At 40.1% G+C, this 23,698-nt stretch overlaps 2 protein-coding genes across 2 annotated transcripts in view; one reads left to right on the top strand and one right to left on the bottom strand.

The window, feature by feature from the left end:
- The first annotated feature begins 2,600 nt into the window (after positions 1-2,600).
- LOC141444899 (uncharacterized) lies at positions 2,601-6,365 on the top strand. Its single transcript, XM_074110648.1, has one exon. It carries the CDS (start codon positions 2,760-2,762, stop codon positions 5,640-5,642), a length of 2,883 nt encoding a protein of 960 aa, XP_073966749.1. The 5' UTR covers positions 2,601-2,759; the 3' UTR covers positions 5,643-6,365.
- A 1,405-nt stretch (positions 6,366-7,770) lies between these two features.
- Positions 7,771-23,698, bottom strand: part of LOC141444490 (nuclear pore complex protein Nup98-Nup96-like) — an 81,150-nt gene continuing 65,222 nt past the window's right edge. The window contains 11 exon segments of the mRNA XM_074110040.1: positions 7,771-11,881; positions 13,019-13,218; positions 13,287-14,054; positions 14,095-14,240; positions 16,280-16,392; positions 18,432-18,553; positions 19,288-19,390; positions 20,700-20,806; positions 20,809-20,849; positions 21,324-21,452; positions 23,494-23,615. Of these exon segments, the coding sequence (XP_073966141.1) occupies positions 11,807-11,881; positions 13,019-13,218; positions 13,287-14,054; positions 14,095-14,240; positions 16,280-16,392; positions 18,432-18,553; positions 19,288-19,390; positions 20,700-20,806; positions 20,809-20,849; positions 21,324-21,452; positions 23,494-23,615 (1,926 nt within the window). The 3' untranslated portion in view covers positions 7,771-11,806.

The following is a 23,698-nucleotide window of genomic DNA, read 5'->3' on the forward strand; positions in this document are numbered from 1 at the left end:
CATCATGTATCATATTTTTACCAAGTGAAATATTTTTTGTCGCATATTTAAATTTGGCTGGTGCCAACACAACCTACGTACAAATAAATATATATTTTTTTTATTTCAACTCCAAATTTTTGTTACTTTTACCGTCGCTGCTTAAGTGACTAAATAAGAAACAAACAAGCTGAGATATGTGGTGCATAGGAAAAAATTGTGTCTGTACTCCTGTCCAGTGGTGGTCTGGTGGTGTGGTGGTGGGGTATAGCATGCAGGACGTAATGCTGAGGACCTGGGTTCGATTCCCAGCGCTGGTCTTTTTTTCTGGTTTTTGTCCATCAATATTTCAGTTTTTATTTTCGGCAAGTGAAGGTATGCGTTCCGGAAGTCATCGTCATCATCATCTTGCCTTATACACGTCCCACTGCAGGGCACATGCTTCCTCTTAGCGTGAGAGAGTTCGAGCCGTAGTTCCCACGCGGGCCCAATGCGGATTTGGAACTACACATACGCCATAAAATTTCTTCCAAAGGTGTGAACTAACGGGTAATCTGCCAGCGATGGTTGTAATATTGTGATGCCAAAATTTGATTCAAATAAATAGGTCCAAAAAAAATTTGAAAATGTTTATAACTGTCAAAATTAGTGGCATCAAGAAGAAGAAGAGAGAGAAAGAGAGAGAGAGAGAGAAACATTTATTTACACATATAAGAAGAAGCCTAAAGAAGCCTGCCCGTTCCACTGGCGACCATAGGGCTGGCTCTTTCCTCGGTCAACGTATTGGTATTTCCATACAAGGAAACGCAGCCAGCTTTATGGGCACCCTGCCCAATAGCAGCGACTTGGGTGATATTTTTAAATATAGATTTTTAGAATTAGAGTAAGGTAGTAGTTCTATTTTTATTTATTTTTGTTAGTTATTGTATATATTATTTGTTTGTTTATAAATAAAAATAGATTTCAATGTGGCATCATAATCACATGATTATAAATAGATAACTTTGAATTTCTTGCATGTTTAAATCCTTAAGTTGTAATAAAAGTGCTAAAATTTAAATGAGATTTATTGTTATATAAACGCTGTGGATTGGGACCGGTTTAAAAAAATTGGCACCATAACTTTGTATTCATAACTTTCTTCAAAAAATACAGGAATCTATTCTGGGGACTATTTTTATATTTACAGCAACACTTTTAAAGTAGCGTTCAATTTAATTGTTTCTTCTCTACTCTACACACACATTTACCTATTTTTAATCACTTAGCGCGAAAATATAAAAAGGTGTTGTAGTAATATTGAATTTAAAAAAACACAGGTAAACTCTAGTAAACTAAAAGGAAACATAAAGTTTTAACATTGGTCACATATATTTACATGGTTTCTGTCTTCATTTCAAAAGTCTTTTATATCGATGAGTCAGTGATGGATTGGCATTGTAAAATGTAATAATGGGCACAGTTGTTGCTATCGAATGAATAATAAGTAATGCGATGGCCGTGAATATGATGTATAATTTAAATATAAACTTTTACTTTGACTTTATTTACTGTGAGCTCTGTGCTGTGAGTGAATCTTATACGACCCCTCATTTTAAAAATGTCATTGTAGCACTTTTGTGGGTATTTATGAGTAGGTATTTAAAATAATATTGAATTAATTAAGACACTAAGTATAAGACTACCATGCTTTAAATTTAATTGCAATTAAGTTGATGGTTTTTTATTTCATATTTTTGATTAACGTTATAATTGTAACGATTTCACAATATTTATCCAGATTGTTGTCGTTTCCAAAGAATTCCATTCAGACTGAAACATCTCTGTTGCCATGCCATGTTGTATAAGCTTGTGAGCCAGGTGTGTAAATAATATGGAAATAGTAAAAATAGCTACCACGTGCACGTATGCCATATCTCTAGGTAGGTACTTACTTATGCTTATGCCTCGAGGTTTTTTAAAGATATTTTTTAGTCCATACGGTGTAAGAAAATGTTAAGATTGCGTACGTCTTCATCAAGTTTAATCAAATTATAGTTATTTGTGCTATAATTAACTTATCTTACCATAAGTTCAGCAATAAAGATAAAGTTTTATCTGATTTGAGTAATTAATTTAATCATTAACATATCATAACTAATGGTTCTAATTCTTTCAGTACATTCGTTTATTTAAATAATCCTTAACTTTCGGACTAATATAATGTAAAAGAGATCAATTCTTTTAGATTTTGGCAAATCCGCCTACATTTGCAACTAAAACGAACGGAACATCAGCTACTGTACTGACATCTATAGTATGATAACACAAACTAAATTTTAGCGACATCTTGCGGTGAGTAGCTTTACTAATAAGATGTATGGACGTACATTCCTTCGTTTTTCTTGTGATCTAAAAAAGTTATGGAAGCTAGCTCTAGCTAGCTGCATAAGGTAATTTTAAAAGGTAAGGTCCTTGCTGGCTGCACTGACCTACAAAAAAATAGACTGGAAATACCTACTTAAGAAATACGTGTGCGTAATAGAATAATAGGTCTACTCTACTCGTGCTCTACTCCCATTACAATTATTTTCCTCAGCTACGTTATTAGTAATCTGTGGTTTCCTCTGAGGCTGGCTGTATGGCCGTGTCGCCAATGCTTTTAATGAGGCTGGCTGTCAGTTCCTCAAAAAAATATGATATAAAAAACTTACAAAAAACAAAATGCATCTAAGCGAATATTGCTGATGTAAATAACATAAATAAAAATAATCCTAAGTGAAAACACAAAAGCTGCAAACATGCGAAAACCAAAGCGCACGAAAGTAAAAAAAGAGGATTCCAACATAGAGATTGTCCAAGAAGCCGACGATACAATATGTTCAGAGTGTCATGCCGAGTTCCTGGACCCTACGGATTTAGAGGTCCACATGCAACAAATGCACTCTCCCGGTTCACCGGGCGAGCTAGTTCCCTGCCAGTTTTGTGTGCAAGCGTTCCCTAATGCTGAAGTTTACGTACTGCATATCCGAGACGTGCATTTAGTCGATTTGAGGCATTGCTCGTATTGTTCTAGAGTGTACCGCGATTTGCACCATCTACGGAAGCACGAACGAAAACACGTAGATGCAATATGTCAAAATAAATACTCGTGCTTCCAGTGCGGTCTAGATTTTGAGAACAACTACAGTTTGCGACACCATGATGCTACCCATCAATGTATGGATGGTGGTGTGTTCTTAAACGAGTACTATGCTTTACTGTCTTCCGTGATCAACATGAAAGCTGACAGTGTGATCCAAGCCACCGGCAAAGACTTCATATATGTCTGCTCCTGCTGTAAGTACAGCAATCCCGACATACATGATTATATTGCACATTTAAAGGCAAAAAACTGCCGCACATTGGCATGCAATAAGTGTTACAAGGTTTTCACTAGAAGAGATCTGGTAAGAGATCACATCTTTAGAACGCCTGAATGTAAATCTTTGACATTACTCCCTCCCATAAAAAAATGCTCAAAATGCAATAAAAATGTTGACCTTGTGGATTTTAAGGCACATTTTAAATCATGTACGGTACTTAAATGCCCTAGCTGCAGTTTACTGTTTGAGAACATGTACGAGTTGTCTGAGCATCAGAGTGCAGAACACCCATTGTCCGTAGCGTTGATCTCATGCAAGTTTTGCCGTAAAGAATGTGTCGGTAAAGTTTCACTAGAGAAACATATAGAACGGGCACATAAACATGAGTTCCATCTGTACAAGTACACATGTACTTATTGTGACACGAGTTTCAAGCATCCCCAGCGCTTGTTTGCTCATTATTTTATGAAACACAAGGATATTGAGCCCTATCATTGCAAGATATGTGATAAAAAGTACCGGCTTCGGAAGCCCTTTACGTTGCATATAAAATTGGCTCACAACAGCAAAGGCTTTGTTGAATTTGATGAGAGGCTCCATGTGTTCTTTGCTGAACAAAGATCTGAGAAACCATTCCAACCTGTATCCAAATATGCCTCTGAACCTGTTGCCAACAAAACCATCAAAAGTAAAGTGGCATCAACTAAAGAAGACCAAGGTAAGGAAACCGATAATAACAAGGATGGAACACAGATGGTGAATGTAAACTCAGATTTCATGAACCCAACAGAAACTGAAGGCAATCAAACTGATGCTATTGAATCAGGTAGAATTAAACGTAAACGTAAAACAAAACTGAAAAGTGAAATAGAAACCATAGTACTGTCTGAGGATTATGACAGTGAAGATGAGCCCTTAGTAGTTATAAAGAAGAAAGCTAAAATTAAGTCGCAGCTACGAAAAAGAGGTTTACGAATGAGCAGGAAATGTAAAAACTGGAAACATGATATAAAACAGAGATTTACATGCGAAATATGCAAGAAATATTGCTACACTTTCCAGAATTACAACAACCATCTGAGCATGCATTTTAAAGATGAATCAAAGAAGTGCATAAAGTGTTCACACTCATTTAAAACTAAAGCAGATCTTCAAAAGCATTTGGAGGAAAAACACTCCAGCTCTAAGCTGACAGAAACTCTGAAACAGCTACTGGAAAGACGGAAGAATGGAGAGCAGAAGAAAGAACTTACAACCACTGAAAAGTTCTTGAGGACAGTGAAAAAAGTTGTTTTCGATAATGACAATGTTACAGCCACACTGTCTCCAGTCAGCAGTGAATTATCGGTTCAGAAGTTCATTGAAAATTTCACACCTGAAGCAAATGAAGCTAAGAATGTACAAGTAAAGAATACCATTAGTTGTACTAAAGTAATGGCAAGATTTCGAGAACCGGTTATAAAAATGAACAAATTCCAACCAGCACCAAAAGTATATGGCAACATAAAACTCTCCATGCCAGTGAGATTCAAGAGTCAAAGTCATGAAAAACACACTGTAACAATTAAAAAAGTTGAACCTCGCTATGACAGCAACATCAAATTCCAATTTGATGATGGCAATCAATTTCAAGACGACTATGATAATGATTATAAATTTAATGATCAGGAGGATAACAGAGACGGACATATACCGGAAGCAGAACATGAAGTCACTTTAGAAGGCACAGAAGAACCACCGCCGCCAAAGAAACTGATCACACACAAAATAGTTCTGCCCAAATTAGAAAAACAATTGAAATCAATAAGAATAGCACATTTGCTACCGGAAGCACCTTATTACAAGATAGTTAAAATGGATGATATAATAAAAAAAGAGCCACCGAAAAAAGAGCCGCCGAAAGTTGAATACACGCCATCTCAACCAGTACAATTACCTGATGGAACTAAACTGGTTCATGTTAATCCATTAGCACATTTGCTGGGTGACACACCAATTGAATCCTTAATCAAACCTCACAGCAAATACTACAAGCCAAAAGCACTAAATCTCCAAGATGCTCTAGCTAAAGCTTTACTAAAAACGCCAAATAGGAAGCCAAGAAAGAGACCAGCAAAAGCGAAAAATGTACAAGCAAAAGAGGCTACTGAAGTAAAAAGTGAAGAAATTAATAAAATGGTGGCAGAACTTGAAAGTTCATTACCATGTGTTGATGGGGATGGTAATGGGAATGAGTCATTACCATGCGTGGAAGAACAAGTGGTTTATGAAAATAAGTCATTACCATGCCTGGATGATACTAACATAGCAGTGGTGTGATGGAAAATATGAGAGTTCAATGGAAGTAGATTTTATTTTGTGAGTGTGGCTTGAAAGATATAACATTGGTAACATCAACATTGGCTACATCTTTACACAGTGCCTATAAAATTATGTCACTTCTTGTCTCGCCAACTATATGATTAAATCTTAAACCAAGTGCTGGATAATGCGGTGTTCATCATCCAGCAGTTAGATATTTTATCATGGGAGGTATATAAACTCTACATTTGTTATTGTATGTACTTGTCAGTTGCGCATCGCCGTTTTTAAAAGAAAATCAAACTGATAGAAAAACGACCAGTGTTAGTGCATAGTATGCTACATCGTAAGCAATCGTAAGACATTTAATTTTAATTGGAGTATCCTGGATTCGTAAGTTTTTGACTCGGCACCTTGAAAAAGGGATTAAAAAAACGACTATACAAAGTATAGTTATTGTGTAATGGATTCTACTATAAATTCTGAACAAACTACTTTTAGTAGAAGATAACGCCCCGTCACCGGTCTGGAGCGGTAATAGTTCATTACAATATCGATTTCGGTGTCGTAATGAACATTACGATACTGCCGTTTTCATAATAGTTGATAATAGAATGCAATGTCATCTATAGTTTTTGAACGTATAATGGAGGATTTATAATTTTTTTTTTTTGCAAATTGGACTAAACGAAATTGTAATTTTTCTTCAGAAATGCTTATTGATGTATTATTATGCTGAAAATTATATTATGATTAGTAGTAATAAATAAGATTAAAAAATAAAAATAAAACTATGAAAATAATTGCAAAATAATCTTTATTTCAACTTAACCTTATTCTAAAATACATTATTGCTTAAGCATTACTTTCCCTACATTTTTACATTTCACGTGACCAAAAAATTTTACTTGAAAAACTAATTAATTGAAAATCACAGGAATCATCTTTGAATATCTGAAATCTCGCTTCAGTACAGTGGCGTGATGTGAATATTTTCGCTAGGGAATCTGGAAAGAAGCGCAAGTTAGGCCGCATTCCCACCAGAGATGTGCGAGGCATTTATTTTACATGAACCAATAGAAACTTCATTTATTTATCCTCGCTCCGCTCAGCTGTTTCCACCAGAGCTGTGCTGTGCGAGTGCGAGGATATATAAATGAAGCGTTTCTATTGGTTCATGAAAAACATATTGCTCGCACATCCCTGATGGAAACGCGGCCTTTGATATGTCTTTGGATGCAACTTCTTGTGAATTGGTGTTGGTATGTACACAAGTTTATCGTACTAATCAATAATCATATAACAGTTACAAAAACTACATTAGCCAACATTCAGAGACATCAGTAACCATAAAGGAGCGGCCACACCGCTGCTTAAAAAAAACGGTGACTGTACGGAATCGCAGTGACGCATCGTATGCGCAAAGTTTTTTTCATCACACTTGCTCGTAAACAGTGTCGAAACATGCAGGCTACCTTGGTTGCAACCCCCCAAATAAAACCCTCGACCTTAATGTGCTTGTCATGAAACCCGTGGTCGGTAAATGAGTCATTGCCCGTACTGAAGCTGCTGCGCGCGCTGCTGCAGGACCTCATGCACACGCACGCTGCGGGAGGGGGAGGGGGAGGGCGGCGCTGCCAAGAGCGCAGCCTAAGGTATCGCCAATATTTGGAACAATTATATTTTTTCTTTTAGAAATATAAAATTTTACTCGCAAATGTGATAGAATTACGAACATCGACTCATTAAAGCCCTCAGTCTTCCGACTTCGGGATTCTAATAGACTCTCGTTCGTAATTCCTTATTTACCGCCCTTGAGACACAATGTACTATATCATATGCCCTCCACGCCGCTGCTTAAAATACGCAGACGGTGCGAAATCGCAGTGTGCCGTAAACGTCACGACGCATGCGGCAAAGTCCTGACGTTTACGGCACATCACTGCGATTCCGCACCATTTATGTAATTTAAGCAGCGGTGTGGAAAGCATGCAATAAAAAGGTGCGCATACGGTGCGTCACTGCGATTCCGTACCGTCACCGTTTTTTAAGCAACGGTATGGCCGCTCCTTCAATCTTTAATCGGGTAGTTTCTTCGGCAAAAAAATCCAAGTATTTAGTCTGTTGGTTATCATCATCATCAGTTGGGCACAGGCCTCCTCTCAGAACAAGAGGGCTTGGGCCATAGTTCCCGCGCGGGCCCAGTGCGGATTGGGAACTTCACACGCACCATTGAATTGCTTCGCAGGTTTGTGCAGGTTTCCTCACATAAACATGGTTATATAATCAGAAAATATTGAACGTAGTTTTTCTTTTGCCAATCGGACAAAGAAGCACGTAAAAGTTCGGGAGGGACCCGTGACGTGACGCCTTAGAGCGCTTCCACATATACGCGTTTTTGTCGCGCGACTGTAGCGTTTCTAAGTTTCTAAGCGACAAAAACGCCTATGCGAATGCGCTCTTAGTAATAAAACGCACGGATATTATTTCCAAATTCAATGAACAATTTGTACTTTATAAAGTACATTCGGTCGTTATTCTTAGTGTTAATTGGTCCTTTATAAAGTACGCGAGGGCTCAGGAGGATATGTCCATAAGAAAAAAAAGTGTCCGATATTTTTTGAAAAATAGTTTTTTTTTAATTATACATAGGTATATTTTCAGGAATCTAATCTTACTGGTAATATACAAAAAATGGGACGATCTAAAGAGCCGTTTAAGATAAAAGACGTCTCTGTATGTATTATTATTAATTGCTTTGCCAGCCGATTATTAAAAAAAAAACTATTAAATATCCCAAACATGTCATCAGTAAAGAAATGCATATTTTCAATTAATATTTTTGATCTTTATAAATACATTGATAACTCTGGAATAAAAATTGAAAATGTCAGTGATTTAATACAAAAAACGCTTTTTGTATTAATTGTTATTGTAAACAACACAAGCATTTTTTTTTAATTTTAACAATAAAAAAACAAACTGCATAAGGAGATCCGCTTAGTTATAGCGAGCACGCGGATGTATGTTTGTACATTTTCAAAGAGACAAAACCACTGGTTCTCAACCTTTTTTGACCTTTGACTACTTTTGATTTCGTTATAAAATTTAAAAACTTACATTTACTAATTGCCGAGGTTACCGGCGTTCTTTCAAAGTTAAGAATCTTATTTCAGCTCTTGCTTACCACTGGTTGGGAACCACTGGACTCACACGCCATGCATACAAAAACTTTTATTTAACTATAAACTAACCTACATAAAAAAAACTTAATTACAATTTACAATTTTACTAGGAAACAATCCGTAGCTCGATATGGCAATTAATATTTTTGAGACGGTCTAAAAATCATTAACTAGTTAAAATAACCAAAAATATCGGTACTGCTTTGATACCGGTTTATAGCTACAGTCAACGTCATAAATAAATTATCACTTTTGTACTTGTCGCTTTCAGTCGTTACATGATTTCGTATGGCTTTTCAAACATGACGTTAAAGTGACAAGGCACAAAAGTGATCACTTATTTATGACGTTGACTGTACACTATGTATCTAGGGCAGACGAAAAAAAAATTACTTTTCCTATTTTATTATTTTTCCTATTTCTGCAAATCAGTTTGTAGGCGAATAACTGTGTCTACCAACCTTTTTTGGTGAGGTAAATATAAATCGTAGCAAATCAATGTATGAAGTAAAAGAAACGTCATCATTCTAAACATGCCCAAACAGGTTTGCTATCCGAAATTGACAGTGTCGCTCATTCCACCCTGTATCACGAAACGGTGTACTGTACTACGCGGAAGCGATACAGAACGATACGTATCGTTTTGTCTCTCTCGACGCTAACACAATACTAGTCAATGTCCATTTCCTTGCCTGCCCTGGAAACATACTTCACCAGTTGCAAGCTTGATACCGTAGTAACGCAAAATACCGGTATTTTTGCCACTTTGACACCAAAAAACATATGTTTTTCTAACTCGCATTTTCACCTTTAACATCGGTTTTTTACAACTTTAATACTTTTTAACTCTTTCACGCCGTTTTTCATTTAGAAAATCAAATAATATAATTATAATTTATTAAGTTAGAATGTCAGATAAATAGATTTGATTTGATTCTGGCATTACCATAGACCAGGGGTGGCCAACTCGACTAGACCCAAGATCTACTGTTTACTGACGAAACCCTGTGCGATCTACCAATTAGAACTTCTTGAAATCTTAAATTAAACAGCATATTTTGCCTTGCCACGATCGACTGGACTAATAGTCGCGATCGACCGGTTGGCCACCCCTGCCATAGACCATATCAATGAACAGCACTACTACCAGAAAAGTAAAAGGTTTTAATAAATAATAACTAATAATAACCCAAAATCGAGATACGGATTTAACAATAGACTTAAAATGAATGAATGAAAACGGAAGTTCTATCTACTGCAATATGCATGAAATTTTATATGTTATAAGGAAGTAGAGTATTGAATATGCACATATGTTTGACAAATCGAATTCTTAATTAAACAAACAAATGGACGTTTCAAATTGTCAATTAGACAGAGACCCGACACGTGATTACGACACGACGACCATAGAAAGTCCATAATAAATTTCATTTTTCTAGAAAGAGATGGAGTGCAAACTTCACTAGCTCAAATAAGCACTAAGATTAACCACTACCATGAATGAACTTTTTGGTAGGGTTTTGCTCATTCGAGCTGCGGGCTTGCGAGTTGGCCACTTAAGGGCATGTTCCCACAGATAATTAAGGCTGGTCACATTAAACCTAGTAGACCTTCTATCTTTGTGTCTTCCGTCCTTGGTGTTCATTCTTTTAGAACTGGCAACCTATTTCTATTTTTGAATATTATAACAGCGAACGGGCGCAACGGAGCACGATAGACTTGTATGCGAGCCGCCAACGAAGGCAGTTGATTTACAATATATTTAAAAGTTCAGTAAGACGTATTTATTATTTAAATCAGGGCTTTATTGGAACTGTGGACCATCTGTCCACTACAAATATCGTATCTTCCTTGGATTTCAACAGTTTTTCGCTTATTTTTTATAGTTTTTATCATGTTATATGTGCTGATAAACTTGAGCATTAACTCGTATCAGAACATCGAGCATTAGCTATTAATAGCTATTTTTAGGGTCCCGTACCCAAAGGCTGCTAACAGAACCCTATTACTGAGACTCCGCTGTCTGTCTGTCCGTCCGTCTGTCACAGGGCTCTATCTCTTGAGTCGTAATAGTTAGACACTTGAAATTTTCACAGATTATGTATTACTGTGGCCGCTATAACAACAAATACTAAAAACAAAATAAAATAAATATTTAAGGGGGGCTGCGATACAACAAACGTGATTGTTTTGCCGTTTTTGCTTGATATTAATAACGGCACCAGGTAGACGCTTGAAATATTCACAGAATCTTTAGATGTATAATCACTTTTAAAAATAAATAATTAAATTAAAAATTAAGGGGGGCTCCCATACAACAAACTTGATTTTTTCGCCGTTTTTTTGCTAATGCCTAATGTTGTATAGATAATGGTACGGAACCCTTCGTGCGCGAGCCCGACTCGCACTTGGCCGGTTTTACAAAGTCAAACATCGAATAGCATCGAGCCGAACATTGTTACGATTTACATAATCATTCCAGAGGACGCTCTAGTAGGCTCACCTCTTATTTCTTTTTTTAATCAGATCTGCTGCTGAAAATTCACCATCTTCTTGTAGTCTTCATTATTATTCTTCTGTAAAAAAGTTGCCTGGAAGAGCCCGCTCTTAAGCGATAAGGCCGCCTATTTCTAACCTTGTCATTTTCCCTCTGTGTACATGTTTATGTGTATCGCTTACAATTTGTGGTGTACGTTAACGCATTCACTGCCACCGACGTATATATACGTTTTTGGAACTTCCCCCCAGTGCCGCTGTCAAAATTATTCATACAATTTGAACGCACATGTGCGTCGGTGGCACCTGTGGTCAGTCAAGTCAAGTCAGGTGGCAGTGAATGCGTTAAAGAGTCATATGCCCATTACCATTACAAGTAAATGTTCAAGTTCATCACCACCATGAGAAAATTTGTTTCGTACATATCCTTTACTGTTGTACCTTATCTATAATAGAGGTTTTTCTTAATGCCGTTGCCTCAGCTAGTATGATTGTCTGTTAGGTTTGCGCGCTAATAGGAGAGGGCGCACCCACGCACATTTCCGACGCCTCCTCCGCCAGTTCCATAGTTATCTGTGGATCAAGATACTCAAGTTAAAGCAAGATTGTCTCAATGATTTCAAATTAAAAAAACTCCATTCAAATCGGTCCAATCGTTTAAGAGCTACGGTGCCACAGACAAACACACATAGCGGTCAAACTCATAACAGCCCTCTTTTTGCGTCAGGGGTTAAAAATAAAAAAATATCATGGGACACTTGACACCAATTGACCTAGTCCCAAACTAAGCAAAGCTTGTACTATGGATACTAGGCAACGGATAAACATACTTATATATGTAGATAAATACATACTTAAATACATATTAAACGTCCAAGATCCGAGAGCACACATTCGTATTATTCACACAAATATCTGCCCCGGACGGGAGTCGAACCCGGGACCTCAAGCTTCATATTCAGGTTCTCTAGGGCCATTCGGTTGTCAAAATAAACGAGAAGACACAAATAAATTTTTAAAGTTTTTTGTTCTGGGCTATGGAACAACCTGTAACCGACCGGACTATCGTAATTTGTCGGTTAAGAAAACTCTTACATTTTTTTAAATTAATTGATGCTACTTAATAATCTGATATTTTTTTTCTGTTAATTACAAAAGTTATTCCTATCGATAAAAAAAAGGTTCAAGCGTTTCTAAAATTTAAATCCATTTGGACGACCGGATGGCCTAGTGGTTAGAGAACCTGACCTGAGGTCCCGGGTTCGATTCCCGTGTTGGGGCAGATATTTGTATGAAAATTACGAATGTTTGTTCTCGGGTCTTGAGTGTTTAATATGTATTTTAGTATGTATCTATCTGTATAATTATATTTATCCGTTGCTTAGTACCCATAACACAAGCTTTGCTAAGCTTACTTTGGGACTAGGTCAATTGGTGTGAATTGTCCCGTGACATTTATTTATTATTTTATTTTATTCCCCATTAGCTTACAGCTAACTTCTGTAAGCTAGTTGTAAAAGCAAGATAAATACGGACTTTTTCGACAAAATACGGTGGCAAAACATTATTTCCTACATCTGTTATGTTAGCGCGGTTTGGTTCCCTCCGAATTGCATGTTATCCTGTCCTGGCTTAACGGCATTGATTGACCCAACGAGTCGAAAGTTCCGCTCGCCGGCGCGCGTCCCCCTGGCAGGTGGCGGTGTGTACCTGTGCGGTGGCGGGCGCGGTGTAGTCGGGCGGGGTGGGCAGCCCCCCCAGCAGCGCGGCGAGGTGCCTGGCGGGCGCCCTGGCGGCCACAGCCAGCTGCAGCAGCCGCGCCCCCTGGCAGGTGGCGGTGTGTACCTGTGCGGTGGCGGGCGCGGTGTAGTCGGCGGGGTGGGCAGCCCCCCAGCAGCGCGGCGAGGTGCCTGGCGGGCGCCCTGGCGGCCACAGCCAGCTGCAGCAGCCGCGCCCCCTGGCAGGTGGCGGTGTGTACCTGTGCGGTGGCGGGCGCGGTGTAGTCGGGCGGGGTGGGCAGCCCCCCAGCAGCGCGGCGAGGTGCCTGGCGGGCGCCCTGGCGGCCACAGCCAGCTGCAGCAGCCGCGCCCCCCTGGCAGGTGGCGGTGTGTACCTGTGCGGTGGCGGGCGCGGTGTAGTCGGGCGGGTGGGCAGCCCCCCAGCAGCGCGGCGAGGTGCCTGGCGGGCGCCCTGGCGGCCACAGCCAGCTGCAGCAGCCGCGCCCCCCTGGCAGGTGGCGGTGTGTACCTGTGCGGTGGCGGGCGCGGTGTAGTCGGGCGGGGTGGGCAGCCCCCCAGCAGCGCGGCGAGGTGCCTGGCGGGCGCCCTGGCGGCCACAGCCAGCTGCAGCAGCCGCGCCCCCTGGCAGGTGGCGGTGTGTACCTGTGCGGTGGCGGGCGCGGTGTAGTCGGGCGGGGTGGGCAGCCCCCCAGCAGCGCGGCGAGGTGCCTGGCGGGCGCCCTGGCGGCCACAGCCAGCTGCAGCAGCCGCGCCCCCCTGGCAGGTGGCGGTGTGTACCTGTGCGGTGGCGGGCGCGGTGTAGTCGGGCGGGGTGGGCAGCCCCCCCAGCAGCGCGGCGAGGTGCCTGGCGGGCGCCCTGGCGGCCACAGCCAGCTGCAGCAGCCGCGCCCCCCTGGCAGGTGCGGTGTGTACCTGTGCGGTGGCGGGCGCGGTGTAGTCGGGCGGGGTGGGCAGCCCCCCAGCAGCGCGGCGAGGTGCCTGGCGGGCGCCCTGGCGGCCACAGCCAGCTGCAGCAGCCGCGCCCCCCTGGCAGGTGGCGGTGTGTACCTGTGCGGTGGCGGGCGCGGTGTAGTCGGGCGGGGTGGCAGCCCCCCAGCAGCGCGGCGAGGTGCCTGGCGGGCGCCCTGGCGGCCACAGCCAGCTGCAGCAGCCGCGCCCCCATCTCCGCGCGCGCCGCCGCGTGCCGCGCCGTGCTGCAACAACATAACCAACGTATCTCAAAGTTTGTCAATGAGGGCTATCGTTTTTGTCTCACTAGATGGAACCACTGTTGCGTGAGGTTTTTAAGTATGGCTTTCAAAGTCTGTTATTACGGGCGTGAAAACAAAGTTTAGATTAAAATCATATTTAATACACCTTAAAATCGTACCATAAAAATATCGAGCATGCCACGTGTTGCATAGTTCCCGTTTTGTTCGGAAAAAAGGGAGGACAAAGGTTTCCGAAACACAAAACTGTCTCGAAACACAGACATTCATTGCCCCGGAACGCATATTTGCCATAATTAATTTCAGGTATTGCAAAATATTCACAAAATTATTCTAATTATAAATAAACGCGCGTAGCTCACCCAAAAACTATGAGATTTGACATTTCGGAGACCTCACGCTACACTAGCGCTCTAGTGGCGAATTCATACGCGATAGCCCTCATTACGTTGGTCTTGACGCAGTTCTACTTTATGCACTAGAGCATAAAAATATTTTTGACGTCTCCTAGATCCAGCATAAATACCAACTTTACGAGCAAGAGAAGTGAAAAATAATTTTGACCCAGCCCCAATTCCTGCTCAATGTCAAAGTCAAAGTCAAAATATCTTTATTCAATTTAGGCTATAACAAGCACTTATGAATGTCAAAAAAAATCTACCACCGGTTCGGAAAAAAGTTTCTATATATTTTTTATTTTATGTAAAACTAAAAATCAATGAAATCAATCAAAATAAATCAATAAAACGTAAAAATTTATAATTATGTACCAATGCATGAAAAATAAAAGACACCACAGACAGACAGACAGTAAGTGTGTTGCTATTTAATTTCCTCTCAATCGAAGTAAAAAGCAGTGTAAAACCCTAGCATCAAACCCATTTTCCCCTCGACGTGTCTATCCATAGGCTATATGAACGCCTCGGGTAAAATGGCTCGTTTTATGCTCTTGTTGTACAATCTACTATTCGTTGCACTGTTTCTGACCACTCTGTCACAAAATTACGAGTAAGTATTTAAACATCTGTCTTCTAACTAACAAATAAAAAAAAGTGGTGCCATTGTATGTCTTCTTCGGTGTAACTAATATTTATTCATCCCAGCCTATATACGTCCCACTGCTGGGCACAGGCCTCCTCTTAGAACAAGAGGGCTTGGGCCAAAGTTCCCACGCGGGCCCAGTGCGGATTAGGACTACACACTAACTAATATTTAACTAGAGAAAAATAAAAAATGCCACTAAGTTCCGTACAAAAAACTCCGTCACTTTTTTTCGGGGACTAAAACAAAACAACGAAAATAATTTTGGCCCGGCCATCTATTTGTTTTTCTGAGTCACCTACAATACACCTCCATGTAAACCTTCACTGTCTCACTAGATGGCGTTGATCACAGTAACAAAAAAATGTGATATTCGATAATTCGGGCCGTTTTTACTAATTGCTGCTTTATATATTTATTAAATGGTATTTTGATCAGTTTCATGACTCGTGACCTCAATAACTTTTTTTCAAGCGTCGTGTAATTTCTTTCTCATTCAATCGCCAGTAACTAGATTCGCAAATAAATGCCTTGCTTCGCAAATAAAAAAAAAAAAACTCAAGATCCATTAGATCCCATCACTAAACGAGGCTCGGGTGTTACGTTACATGCAAATTACGTTTCTTCAGTGAATTATTCTTTGAATTTCATACATTGATTATAAAAATCTGATAGCTTAAATTTATTTCGTATAACATAGTTCTTTATGTTCAAATATCATACGCCAGTCATATTCAGGCTACAACTGAAATATACTTCCATAAATTTATACAGCAGCAACTATTTTTGAGTGAAACGAAACGGTGCATCAAGTGTCACCCGCACCATGCTACAACGAAAGCACTGTAGATAAACTCAACTCTTCGTCTAACTAAAACCTTGGCAAGACACCAACCAACATTATTTATTACAGTATTTTTTTGTAATCTGTGTTTTTGTTGCCACTTTGTATGTTCAAGTCAAAGTCATAAAGTAGTACTAACTTGGCAGCAAGACCAGATAGGGAGCGGCAAGCAGCGGCGACGCGCGGCCGCAACGCCTCAAGCTTCGTCTGGACGCCTTCGCGGTCGCCCGACGACGACACCAGACTGCGGATCTGTACATCAACAGAAAGCGTGAGCTATTCTTATGTCATTACTGCCATATGTGGACATTAATATGGATACACCCCGCAAAAAAACATGAAAATAAAGCAACATTACCCATTATGATTAAATTAAAATGATAATACGGTAGAAAAAAAAAGTTTAAGCTCGTTTAAGCTAACTTAAACATGTAAATTATAACTATCTGTGGGGTTTGTTTGATCAATTTCCTAGAATCGTTATTTACTAGTAGCAAAACTTTCGTTCGCATTTTTTTCCAAATGCTTTATTTCCCAATAAGCTTTTTTTACTTAATCTTATTTTCACAATCGCGTTTTATCCCAAACAGAATCGACACAGGAACATAGGTAGGTTTAGGTTATGTTAAGTTTGCATCGGCCCGAAGGGCCAAAACTACGCAAAAGCAGGAGCTCGACACTGTGTCTGTGTCGATTTTGATTGAACAAAAACGTTACTGTGAAATAAACTTCAGCAAAAAACCACAGTGGGAAAAATGCGAACGGATTTTTTTTTTTATTCAACTGGATGGCAAACGAGCAAGTGGGTCTCCTGATGATAAGAGATCACCACCGCCCATAGACACCTGCAACACCAGGGGGATTGCAGATGCGTTGCCAACCTAGAGGCCTAAGATGGGATACCTCAAGTGCCAGTAATTTCACCGGCTGTCTTACTCTCCACGCCGAAACACAACAGTGCAAGCACTGCTGTTTCACGGCAGGATTAGCGAGCAAGATGGTGGTAGCAATCCGGGCGGACCTTGCACAAGGTCCTACCACCTGCCACCTTTAAAATTAATTTTATTTTCACAGTAACGTTTTTGTTACTAGGATAAAACTATTCTGGGAAATTGATCTAACAAATCCCTTAAATAAAGAACTAACACGAGTACCGTATTCTAAAGTTTCTGTACATTTGTAATAAATGACTACGATAAGGCGGTATTACCCACTCCATATTACTTCCTCCCGCAAAGTGTAGGTAAACTGACTCCGTTTCAAATTCTAAAGTTTCTGTACATTTGTAATAAATGATCAGTGGGCGGTTGACGGATGCCATTTACGTCAAAATAATATCGAACGTTATACGTAACACGGATATGACTACAGTTGTTTTAAAAAAGAGAACATTTATTAGGAACATTATCACCATCACTCAAATTTCTATACATTTTTATACAAAAATATTAATCGAAGTTTAATAAAAGTCTTATCCATCTTATATTCTCGTCGCCATATTGCATCCATCATCCGCCCTTTACAAATTACTATCTATAATTAGGCGGTATTATCCACTCCATATTACTTCCTCCCGCAAAGTGTAGGTAAACTGACTCTGCTTCAAATTCAAATCAAATTTTAATCTTTTTTTTGCAAGTACACCGGAAAGAGTCGAGAGAGACGTCATTTTTTTTAAACTTCCAGCGCTTTCGGAAATATTATCATCATTGCCAAGAAGAATATTTATTCCGATAACTGATTATAAGGGACGCTAAAGCTGCGTTACCACTAATAAAGTGCGAGGATATGTTGCGACGGATGTGTTTTTCACTAACCAATTTTTTTATTTTATTTATGACGGTGGAAGCATTCTACACATTCACTGAACGTAGATATAGTTAGTGTTTAGTTCTGTAACTAAGGGACCCCATACATCGCTGTATTATTATTATTCTCTTTTAATTTTATACTGTAGTTTTTAAGTATTATATTTATAATTATTTTATTTTGAAAAAATGACTCTCTGCCAAGTTTCTTGCGGCGCATTCTTCTTGGCAATGATGGTATTTCCGAAAGCGCTGGTAGTTTTAAAAATGATGCCATTGTAGCGTATTTATTGAATAAATGTTTTGAATTTGTTTTTTTTTTTTAATAGAAACGTTTCATTTACCTATCCTCAACAGCACATCTCTGGTGGAAACAGCTGAGCGGAGCGAGGCGAGGTAAATGATTGGTTCATGAAAAACACATTCCTTGCAACCCATCCTCGCACATTATTGGAGGGAACGGAGCTCAAAATAGCGAATTACCTCGTCGCAGACTTTTATGTAGTGGTAGAGCGCCTGTCCGCCATTTTGCCAGCCGCTGACCTCGTGCCGTTCGGCGGCTTCGTTCAGTTTCTCCAGCAGCGGCCAGATGCCGGGCAGGTCGTCTGCGAGACCAAGTGATAAAAAAGTTAACAAAGTGTATACAGATGTAATGCAAAAAGCCGAGTGTGAAAGAAAAATCGTGCAAGTTTCATTACATTGCGGCGCTCGATTGACCACAACAAACTCGTTGGCTTCACGGCCTCGCAATGTAATGCGACTTGCACGATTTGTCTTGCAAGTTTTAACTCGGCTTAATGGCTGCCAAGAGCGCAGCCTAAGGTATCGCCAATATTTGGAACAATTATATTTTTTCTTTTACAAATATAAATTTTTACTCGCAAATGTGATGAGAAACATTGTATGTTGCACGGGCGGTACCATATCTTAATATTATTATGAAAATATAGATATACAGATAGTGTTTAGCGAAGAGAAAATTTAAATCGGTTGAAAATTGGATTTAAAGTTATTTTTTGAAAAATCTATATACCTGTCTCTTTCTCAAACGCTTTTCTCTATGCAGCAAGTATGGCGGTACTGGCGTGTGACGTCACATGCCAGTATGTCTTCCTCCGTCTAATCTTGAATTTCAAGCCTTTATAACTTTGTTATATGTAAAGGTAGCTTAAAAATTGTTTTTCTATTCGATAACAGGCATTGTGTAGTTTTAATTTATAAAACATACACAAAATAGTCAAATACCGTATTACGAACATCGACACATTAAAACGACTAACAGAGTCTCGTTCGTAATACCTTATTTATCGGCCTTAAGACACAATGTAGTAAAGTTTACCAGTGAGTACAGCCTCGGGCAGCAACTCGTCCAGCACCACTTTGTGCGCCGCGTTCCAGTGTTCCGCGTCCGCCAAATACTCCGCCTCCAGACGCGGCAAATGCTACAACCAAACACACCTTTACACCATCTATCACCTATTATAAGTAGATATCGGATTAAATGCACTATCAAAATGCCAAAATATTCACAATCAAAAACCATTCATTATTAGAATTTACATTTATTTTTTTCACCAGCTTATGCCCGCGAGTTCGTCTGCGCGGATCTAGGTTATCGCGCGGTGACGCCCTCTACCGGAATTAAAGGTATCCTATGTTGATCCTTGGGGTTCAAACTGCCTATACCAAATTTAATTTACTTATTTAATAATAATAATCATTAAAAGTGTAACATTACAGATGAAAACCCAAGTCATTACAGTTTTTTCCACATTTAAAATACCAAACAAATTGCAAACAAAAATAAATTAAAATAGAATACAAAAAGAAAAAGACAATTGAAAATTAAATAACCAGCCACCTAATAACAATAATAATAAGAAGTATTATAAGATAACAGCAGTAGGTACTAAATAAGTATACGACAAAATGATTAAGTATGGCTAAAAAAAAGCAAAATTCATCAAAATCGGTTCAGTGCTTTCGACGTGAAAGCGTAACAGACAGACAGACAGAGTTACTTTCGAATATAAGATATCGAGATAAGATAAGATAAGATAAGGATAAATAAAATAAAGGATAAATATAAAATAAATAAATAAAATAAATATAAATAGATAAAGGCTAAATCCATCCAAAATTCCATTAAAGTCTGTGTATTTATTACTGGCGGCAATATTAAAAAAAAAAAAAAAAAGATTTTCCTAGATCGAACGTTTCGACGGCATAATACAATACACGGAATACATACACCTGACACGTAAAACAAATAAAATAAGCACTGTCAATGAAAAAGTACCAAAATATGCAATAACGCTATAAAAATAATGCTAATAATGCTGTAGGTGCCACGTGTAGACAAACAAGTTTTGCATGCAAAACTCTTTGAATGCAGTTTTGTTCCTTTTAAAAAAAAACCTTTCTTTTTTTAAGAAAAACGTACCAGACTAATAATTAAAAGGATTCAATGGATCCCTTAACATTTCTTTGGGCCCTACAAGACCCATCAATTTTTCCACCCTAAAAAAAAAAAACACCTTTAGAATGAAACCGACACAATTCGAAATATTCACATTACTAAAATACTCTTTGTATAAAACAAAACATGATTGAGTTTTAAAATGAGAACATTTTGATTTGTGTCGGTTTCGTTCTAAATGTGATGCATAAAAAATGTGTTTTCAAACTGTTCCGAAATACTAGTACTGCCCCGACCGGGGACCGAACCCGGGAGCTCGAGTACAAACTGACCTCATACTTGGCCCGGGCAGCTTGCGCCAGCAGCAGCCACTTGCGAGGCACACACAGCCTGCTGAGCAGCTCTAGGCGGCTCTTGAGCTCAGGACTCTCGGCGCGCGAGGGGCGTGCCGGTCCAGCACGCCGCGGATCAGGTACCCTCGGCTGTGGAACATAAACACAATGTTTATTACTTTTCAAGGCTGAAAGCTTAGTGAATAGGCTGTTACTGAGTGATATACACCTTTAGCCTCATCTGATGGCTAAGTTTATGCAAGATATGTGTGTGAGCCTAATAATACTACCAAGTATGGTGTACGGTTGTGTTGCTCTGAAGATGAGCTCTGGTTGAGTTCGAAACGCGTCAGTGTGGTGTGGTGGTGGTGATAGATGGGTTTGTGTGTGTTCTTACAGTGTGGAGGTGGAGGGACTGCATGAACACGCATATTTTGCATAAACTTGGCTATCATAAGGTCGCGGGTGAGCTAAGAAATTATTTTATTTCATTGATATGGACCTCCGCAAACTAACGCCGGATTCAATAAATTATTCAGTTTATAGGCCCATGGTCAGAGAGACTCTGTATGGAACACGAATTAAGTGAACATCTAGGCAACCGGAGCTTGGTTGTGCACTCACGCGGCGTCGTCGGGGTGGTGGGCGAGCGCCTGCACGGCGCGGTGCCACGCGCCACACGCCTCTAGCTGCGCGGCGACGCCTGCCACGCTCTCCGCGGACGGGCTGCCCAGCCAAACGCTCAGCAGGAAACTGACGAACAGACAAACACCGGACTGTACGCAGCGTGGAAAGCAAATATCATGAGTCTATAGGGCATATTAGGCAAAGCAAAGCGCAGGGGGCGACACCAGAGCAAACGTCAGTTCTCTTTATATTATCTCGCCATGACAGATCATGATCAAAGAGTATTAGTACCTATAGAAATCATGACACATTTAATAGTAACTAGCGGACCCGGCAGACTTTGACCTGCCCGAAAAACACTACATTAAAATTATCCATCCCAGCCTATATACCTCCCACTGCTGGGCACAGGCCTCCTCTTAGAATAAGAGGGCTTGGGCCATAGTTCCCACGCGGGCCCAGTGCGGATTGGGAACTTCACACGCACCATTGAATTGCTTCGCAGGTTTGTGCAGGTTTCCTCACGATGTTTTCCTCCACCGCAAAGCTCGTGGTAAATATCAAATGTAATTCCGCACATGAATTTCGAAAAACTCAGAGGTGCGAGCCGGGGTTTGAACCCACGACCCTCTGCTTGAGAGGCGATAGGTCAAACCACTAGGCCACCACGGCTTAAAATTATAATAACATACAAACAACAGCGCCATCTAGCGTGTCCAATTGCGTTTCCAAACCATCAACCAACGTTGTTTTGCTATATCAATTATTTTAAGTGAATATTTTTTTAGGCAAATATAAAATAAGTTACTTATTGTAAGTGTGTGGGGATGTGGTCTATAACAGGCAGTTACGACACCCATGAACATTTTGTATGGGAAAATGTTATTTCTTTTATTTTATTTTTTGGACCATTTTCTAATGTTTTTAATACTTATTATTCCTCACAAAGGCAAATCCAAAAACACAAAGATCATAAAAATTGGTCCAGCCGTTCGCGTTCTTGAGTTATAAATGGTGCAACTAACACAACTTTGTTTTATATATCTAGATAATAATATTTATTAGTAATAAATATTATTAAATCGATAGTAACGAGCTATATTTCCAAAAATTTAAGTAAAAAAAATATATGATATTATAGCATTTAATGATACTCAAAAAACTGTTTACGGTTTTGTGCTAGTGCTGCTCTCTGGTGGCAGAAAATTGCAGTAATATTCCCTATTGACACCAACGAGGGTTTTTTGACAGGCGAAATATCGCTAGATGGCGTTAGTATCGTTAGTGTCGTGAGGTTCGTTTGACGTTTTGCAGGTGGTAGGACCTTGTGCAAGGTCCGCCCGGATTGCTACCACCATCTTGCTCGCTAATCCTGCCGTGAAGCAGCAGCGCTTGCACTATTGTGTTTCGGCGTGGAGAGTAAGACAGCCGGTGAAATAACTGGCACTTGAGGTATTCCTTCTTTGGCCTCTAGGTTGGCAACGCATCTGCAATACCCAGGTGTTGCAGTTGTCTATGGACGGTGGTGATCTCTTACCATCAGGAGACCCCCAAAAGTGCTCCCACATGCAGTCGCTCGTTTGCAGCGATAAATCTGGTCACGTGACCCCATTTTGAAGGTGATTTTGAATTTCCCGCGACTCAAAAAAAGTAGCGTCAAGTCGCCGCGTCGAGCAGCAGCGACAAGATGGCTTCTTGCAGGAATGATCTTGGCATTGGAAGCTGATTTCTTAATTGCATTTAGTAGTCGTGGCAGTGGTACAAATAAAAGAAATCGGAGTGAATGAAAAAAATAAATAACAAGTGTTTTTGCCGAAATTGACAAGGTTTTTTTTTTCCAGCGACAAAGCTCAACATTTTCAGCTTTATCGCTATATGTCACGTGGCCAGATTTATCGCTGCAAACGAGCGACGAGCGACTGCACGTGGCCCCCACCTTAATTGTTATTTCCTGTGACTTATTTTTCAAAAGTGCTTTATCAATTTAATAGTGGCATATTTGCTGGTCTATGTTTCGTTTAAGTTGTACCGTTTTTTGCCCAAATAAACATTAAACATCAATAAAAAGACACGTCAAGATTGCTTACCTACTTTCTAATGCTAAAAAAAAAGGATGGAGCAGTAGTAAAAGTATAGTATGGGGGGTTGAATGCGATGGGTAACTCACGACAGGCTGTAATCCATGGGGTCGGGCGTGTAGCTGGCCGGCTGTAGCCGCGGCCGCGCGTTCACTGCGCGCGCGCGGATCAGCTCGTAGCGCAGGTCCAGCACCCGGCGTTGCGTGCCGTTCTGGAACAACACACGCATGCCATAACCTAACCTGACCAACGAAAAGTTGGAAAGCCCCCGACATTGTCACTTCACTTAAAACA

This window comes from Choristoneura fumiferana, chromosome 30, assembly GCF_025370935.1.
Source record: "Choristoneura fumiferana chromosome 30, NRCan_CFum_1, whole genome shotgun sequence".
NCBI classification, from domain to species: Eukaryota; Metazoa; Arthropoda; class Insecta; order Lepidoptera; family Tortricidae; genus Choristoneura; species Choristoneura fumiferana.

Excerpts from the sequence above, each read along its gene's own strand:
- LOC141444899 (XM_074110648.1), top strand. The coding sequence starts at position 2,760 with ATGCGAAAACCAAAGCGCACGAAAGTAAAAAAAGAGGATTCCAACATA.